The sequence below is a fragment of the Phaseolus vulgaris genome, chromosome 11 (genome assembly GCF_051622355.1).
Source record: "Phaseolus vulgaris cultivar YP4 chromosome 11, ASM5162235v1, whole genome shotgun sequence".
Taxonomy (NCBI): domain Eukaryota; kingdom Viridiplantae; phylum Streptophyta; class Magnoliopsida; order Fabales; family Fabaceae; genus Phaseolus; species Phaseolus vulgaris.
Genome location: NC_143508.1, coordinates 52,489,482 through 52,496,757, shown reverse-complemented (window position 1 = coordinate 52,496,757; position 7,276 = coordinate 52,489,482). Strand labels below are relative to the sequence as shown.

The 7,276-nt window shown below is 32.4% G+C and overlaps 1 protein-coding gene across 1 annotated transcript; it reads left to right on the top strand.

The window, feature by feature from the left end:
- Positions 1–6,108: 6,108 nt before the first annotated feature.
- LOC137824727 (cytosolic sulfotransferase 15) lies at positions 6,109–7,276 on the top strand. The gene has a single exon (XM_068630400.2). It carries the CDS (start codon positions 6,176–6,178, stop codon positions 7,157–7,159), a length of 984 nt encoding a protein of 327 aa, XP_068486501.1. The 5' UTR covers positions 6,109–6,175; the 3' UTR covers positions 7,160–7,276.

Here is a 7,276-nt window from a genome sequence, read left to right as displayed (position 1 = left end):
AAGAAGATACGGGGAAGAAAAGCCAGGACGTTTTGTTTTCAGAAAACTAGTTTTGTTAACTCTCGGTCTGGGACTTACTACGCCTTACTTCTTGGGTATTTGGGTCTTAATTTATTACCAGATATTGGTGATTATGTCTATTGAGTTTTGGTAAAGATTTGAGATTCATATTCATCCCGCAAGATTCGCAATAAATTTTCTATTCATCATTGCTAGGATTGAAAGGGAGGTTTGTTTGTGTGTGAAACTGTTTGAGTTTTTTCCTAGGTGAATACTCATTCGTTTGACCTGAAATTTGTCGTGTTTTGTCCCAAATTCAGTCGAGATTCTTACGTGGAATTTCATAAAAAAAACTATTTTGGGAGAATTTTTCATAAATTTTGTGCAAACCAAGGCTATCATCTACGAAAACTTGTGAAATTTCGCCATATTTTCTGCAAATATTTAATGGGTCTGTATTGCGCTGAGAAAATTCACACAAGTACTTTCATATGTTGTTTGTACCTAGGTAAGGAGGCACTTCCATAAACAAATCACAAAAAGAAGATACGGGGTAGAAAAGTCAGGACGTTTTGTTTTCGGAAAACCAGTTTTGTTCACTCTCCGTCTGGGACTTACTACGCCTTACTCCTTGGGTATTTTGGTCTAAAATTTTTACCAGACATTGGTCATTGTGTCTATTGAGTTTTGGCTAAGATTTGAGCCCCAGATTCGTCTCACAAGTTTCGTAATAAATTTTTTATTCATCATTGTTAGGGCTGAAAGGAAGGTTCGTTTGTGTGTGAAACTGTTTGGTTTTCTTCCTAGGTGAATACTCATCTGTTTTACCTGAAATTTGTCGCATTTTGTCCCAAATTCAGTCGAGATTCTTACGTGGAATTTCAGGAAAAAACTATTTCGAGTGAATTTTTTAGAAATTTTTGTGAAATTTCGCCCTACTTTCTGCAAAAAAAATTCCGAGTCTGTATTGCGCTGAAAAAATTCACACAAGTACTTTCATATGTTGTTTTCACCCAAGTAAGGAGGCACATCCAAAAACAAATCATAAAAAGAAGATACGAGGTAGAAAAGCCTGAACGTTTTGTTTTCAGAAAACCAGTTTTGTTCACTCTCGGTCTAGGACTTACTACTCCTTACTCCTTGGATATTTTGGTCTGAAATTTTTACCAGACATTGGTCATTGTGTTTATTGAGTTTTGGTTGACATCTGAGTCCCAGATTCGTCCCACAAGATTGGCAATAAATATTTTATTCAGTACTGCGAGGGTTGAAAGGAAGGTTCGTTTGTGTGTAAAACTGTTTGATTTTTTCCTAGTTGAATACTCATTCGTTTGACTTGAATTTGTCGCGTTTTGTCCCAAATTCAATCAAAATTAGATAGTTATAATATAATATATATCCATTATAAATATAATACTTCTAGAAATATATTAAAATATTTTTTCTTATAGCCTTTGACAAACAAATAAAGTATATTTATATTTTGTAAATGTAATATTATTAGATGGTGAGAGTCGATGGAGACTCCTATAATTTAGTCTATGGTATTAAAAATAACCAATATGTCAGGTTATATAGATTTACATGGTATGAGATGACTTAGTTCTTATTGATATAGTTGTGTAGAGAGACAATATAATGAAAGTAGTACGACAGGTGTAAACCTCTGAGTCTAATTCAACAAATATGTCTTCTAAAAGTAAAAAGTCAAGTCAAGTGTTTTATGATGTATGATTGTAATGTATATTTGTGAAAGATATTTGATTTCATGAATGATTTAAATGGGTGAGATTAATTTTAAAGTGTGTATCTTTAAGTGTTTAATAAATACTTATATTTATGAAAGACATTTAATTCAATGAATGACTTAAATGACTAAGATTGTATTTATAAGTGTTTAATAAATACTTAATTATATTCATTTTCTTTTGTACATGTGTGTCTGTGGGGTTCGAGTTGGAGTGTGGTGTGTGTGGTTGTTTCAAATAACCTTTCTTCTTTCTATTTAAATATTCTCGTTTTCAATATAGAAAGTTACTTTTTTATTTATTATTTTTTAATTTATAATTTATTTTTTCAATACACTTTTAATTTAATTACTATGAAGAGAGAATATTTAATCACAATAATAAAGAAAAAATGTAATGACACATAAATATAGAATAAAAGAAATTTAATATAATAAATATTAAATCACTTTTTTTTATCAGCAATAAAATATTAAATCACTTAAAATTGGATTAAAATTAAAAAAGAATTAAATAGTTCCCTTCATTTCGATGAGAAAACTTTAAACTTACCATGTGAGACTCACAAACAACCATAAATTGAATGGTGATAAATTATTAGTAACATGTTGAAGATTCTTCATATCAAAGTTTGAATCAACCTAATTAAAATATCATAAAAAAAAATCATTCATAAAGGTACAAAAAAAATTGAAGGAACTTTAAATATTTTTAAAATAAAATCTTAAACATTAAAAAGAATATATGATATCATCATAAAAAAGGATCTTCAATGTTAACAAAGGTAGATGATTAACCAATATTTATCTATCATAATATATTGTGATCTTAAAAAAATGTTTCCATTTCTTCCTTTGACCTTTGTAAAAAAAATAAAATTGGTTTGATATACGAAAATAAATATCATATATTACACATTCAATAAATGATGCAGAAAAGAAGCAAAAATTAATAATTCTAAAGAGTAAAACCCAGTGTTGTCCTATTTATATGGACAAAGAATATATTTTGTGAAGTAAATAGGCTTGCACTTGTGGCTGCTAGAATCATTTCTCCTAATCAATATGGATTTGTGCAGGGTAGACAGATTCAGGATTGCATTGGTATTGCTTCTGAAGCTATTAACCTGCTTTCTAAAAAGGTTAGAGGAGGTAATGTGGCTTACAAAGTTGATATTCATAAAGCTTTTGACACTCTAAGTTGGAAGTTCTTATTATTAGTTTTAAAACGCTTTGGTTTTCACCCCTCATTTGTCGGTTTGATTAGTACAATTTTCCGTTCAGCTATGCTTTCTATAAGAATAAGTGGTAGCTTGGTGGGTTTTTTTCCTTGCAGTCGAGGGGTAAGACAAGGTGATCCATTGTCTCCTTTACTTTTCTGTCTTGCAGAGGAAGTTCTTAGTAGAGGTCACTCTAAGCTTGTGAATGATAAGAAGATTTTAAATATGGCCAGTCCGCACGGTTATCTCACTCCCTCTCATATTTTGTATGCTGATGACATATTTATTTTTTGTAGGGGGGATATTAAGTCTCTTAGAAATTTGAGTTCTTTTCTGGTCAATATATTAATAACTCTAAAAGTAGTTTCTTCACCATGGATAATTCTCCAAGATTTGTCACCAAAATTCAAAATATTCTTTCCTGTAGTCATGGTTGTTTGCCTTTCCATTATTTAGGAGTGCCTATCTTTGTTGGTGCTCCAAAGTGTCGGTTTCTTCAACCTTTGGCTGATAAAGTTAAATTGAAGCTAGCATCTTGGAAAGGTAAATCTCTTAGCATGATGGGTCGAATTCAGCTGGTCAATACAGTGATTACTGGATCTCTAGCTTATAGTTTTAATATGTATAAGTGGCCTGTTTCACTTATTAAGCAAGTTGAGCAGTGGTGTCGAAATTTTATTTGGACTGGTGATATTCTGAAAAAAGGTATTGCTACCGTTAATTGGGGGAAAATTTGTTCACCTTTTGAGGATGGAGGCTTGAATATCATTAATCTTCATCATGAAAATAATGCATATCTTCTTAAGCTTGCTTGGAACTTTGCTTATAGCGACAAACCTTGGTCTTTACTCTTGAAAGCCAGGGTTCTTAAATCAAAATATGAATTTCGAACGGATTATAGATCTTCCTCTCTCTGGCCTGGAATTAAGCAATTTTATTCTACCATACTTGACCATACTTATTGGACTGTTGGTACAGGTTCTTTTATTAATTTCTGGAATGATAAATGGTGCTCTACTACTTCTTTAGCAAATATTGCAGGGTTATCTGATGGTGTTAGCATTCCGGATACAGTCTCTCAATTTTGGACAGGTTGTGATTGGAATATTCCCTTCTCTTTACAGCAAATGCCTCTTTTTTTTAATCATATCATGATTAGAGAGGAACAGGATATTCCTAATTGGATTCTAAATGAGTCTGGTCGTTTCACTCTTAAATCGGCTAGGACTTTTTTCTTGGAACCAGGAGTTCCAGGTGGTTGGGGTAAATTCATTTGGTCTTCATCTATTCCGCCTTCCAAAACTCTAGTACTCTGGAAAATTTTTCATGGGCGACTTCCTACAGATCAACATATTCAGAATAAGGGTTTGCATATATGTTCTATGTGTTCGCTTTGTGAAAAGCAAGAGGAATCTATTCAACATCTATTTTTTGAATGTTCTAACGCATTGCATATTTGAAGTTGGGTACGACAAATTTTTCTTACTTCTCATTTCTCTAATAAGGATGATCTACTTTCTTTTATTAAGAGTGATGGTAGTCCTTTGGTTAAATTGATTAAGCTTGCGGTGATAACCTTTTCTATATGGATGATATGGCGTATGAGGAATTATGCTAGATTTCAGGATAAGATTGAGGTTTCTAAGGTTATTTCGATAATTAAAGATTTAACTTGTCTAGTGGGAAATTCGTCTAAAGCTTCAATGAAGAATGATATGTTGGACTTTAATGTGATTAAGTTTTTCGGTATTAAGACTCGTAGTGGTAAAGCTCTTCGTCCTCTTCCTATTAGATGGGAATTTCCTTCACCAGGCTGGGTCAAAATTAATACTGATGGGGCTGCTAGGGGGTATCCTGGTCTTGCTACTTGTGGAGGTATTTTTCGTGGGAGTATGGGAGAATTTATTGGTGCTTTTTCAGCGTTTCTTGAAGTTCAAACTGCTTTGGTTGCTGAGTTTTATGGAGTTATACATGCTATGGAGGAAGCTCAAAAAATGGGACTTACTAATGTCTGGCTTGAATGTGATTCTGCCTTGGTTTGTGCTGCGTTTACTGCTAGGACTAATGTTCCGTGGATGCTTCAGAATCGATGAAATACTTGTCTTAATTTTTGTGGGACAATCAGGTTTAGGGTAACTCATATTTTTCGTGAAGGGAATGCGTGTGCTGATAAGTTGGCTAATTTAGAATTTATTCATAGAGAATCTTTTCATTGGTATAATAGACTCCCAGCTAGTCTGTTCTTATAATTATTTATGAATAGGTATAATCTACCTATGTATCGTTTGTGTTAACATATGAGTTTTGGTCTAGTCCCCCCATATTTTTGTATTTTTTTTCTAATAATATTTTTTTTCATGTGATGGCAGATGATTGTTGTTACTTGAGGTGTCAGCTTAGCTGAAATGTCAAGTTGCATAGTGATACCTAACACGAAAACTTTATAAAAAAAACAAAGCATTCATATCATAAACTATATGAATAACATGGTAATTAAAATTTGTGGGAAAATATGATGAAAATATAAATATTAAAACATTTTAAAAAAAACGGTATAGAAAACATATATATAATAGAAAAATTTAAAGCATTTGAAAACATAATGCTAAATTAGTAAAGCTTTTAATACAATTATTAATTTTCATTAATTATTTGTATTAATTTAGTAAAAACTCTCCTACTTAAAAGCTAATAATTTAATCAATTATACTACTACAAGAAAATAATTCAGTTAGTAAACTAACTGCAAAGACAAAAAATAATTAATTGTTATAAATTTGATATTATTTTAAAAACTAAAAAAATTATTAGTATATAAAATAACTTTTATTATTATCAATAAACTATCAATATCAATGTTTTAACAACCAATTTTATAATCTAAATAATTAATAATTAATTAAATACTAATTTATAAATTATTTATATTGATAATATAAACTACTTTAATTACCAATATTTTTTATTAATATTTAATATAGTATTTAATCTATATTAATTATTTTTTTGTGTGTAAATGATATCATAGATAGTAGTGTATGTTACTTGAAATTAAAACAGGGCAAATATCAATAAAAAATAATAATGTAGTCATAATGATTTTTTTCATGAACCATTGATCGATCTATAAAACCTAATTGACACTGAGCCAAAGTCTCATCCAAAACCACTTCAAAGTCATCATCATTCACATTGAAGCTACTCTCCAATGGCTTCAACAGACATGCAGAAAGAAAATGATGGTGAAAAGCTCACACTCTCCCTTCAGAAAGAGAAGTCCTGGGCACAACCCTACCCCCTCTACCTCTTCCAAGATTTCTGGTGCCCAGGAATTCACATTCAAGCAGTAGATCTTTTCCAACAACACTTCAGGGCAAAACAAAGTGATGTTGTTGTTGCTAGCTTCCCAAAATCAGGAACAATCTGGATAAAAGCCCTAGCTTTTGCCATTTCCAACCACCAAAGGTTCTCCTTGGAGAACCATCCATTGCTCACTTCCAACCCTCATGAACTTGTACCTTTTCTTGAATTCACCTTTGGGGGTGGTGACATTCAGGCTCAAATTCTTCACCTAGACAACTTGGCAGAGCCAAGAATTTTTGGCACTCACACTCCATTCCCTTCTCTACCCACATCAACCAAGGAGTCCAACTGCAAGATAATCTATATCTGCAGAGACCCTTTTGACAATTTTGTCTCTGCATGGACTTACTTCAACAAAGTTAAGCCCTTGTCTTTGACAGCAGTGACACAGGATGAAGCTTTTGAGATGTACTGCAATGGGGTTATAGACTATGGTCCATGGTGGAGTCACATGTTAGGGTATTGGAATGAGAGTGTGGCAAGACCAGACAAAGTCATGTTCTTGAAGTACGAGGATCTCAAGGAGAACACAAGTTTCCATGTCAAAAAAATTGGAGAGTTCTTAGGTTGTCCTTTCACCGAGGAAGAGGAGAAAAATGGTGTGATTGAGGGCATAATCAAGCTTTGCAGTTTTGAGAAGATGAAGGATTTGGAAGTGAACAAATCTGGAGTGATAGGGAGAGGAAGCATTGAGAAGAAGAACTTCTTTAGAAAAGGAGAGAAAGGAGATTGGGTGAACTACTTCACCCCACCAATGGTAGAAAAACTATCCAAGATTGTTGAAGAAAAACTGAGTGGTTCTGGTTTATCATTTAAGAAAAAGTTTTGAGATTGTTGACTGGTTAGGGTTTTACCTCCTACACAAAGGCAAAGCTTGTGGTTTTAATGTCTTCTATGAATCTTGTTGTAGCTTTTGCTTTTGCTGAATAAAGTTGAGGTTTCATAT

Excerpts from the sequence above, each read along its gene's own strand:
- LOC137824727 (XM_068630400.2), top strand. The coding sequence starts at position 6,176 with ATGGCTTCAACAGACATGCAGAAAGAAAATGATGGTGAAAAGCTCACA.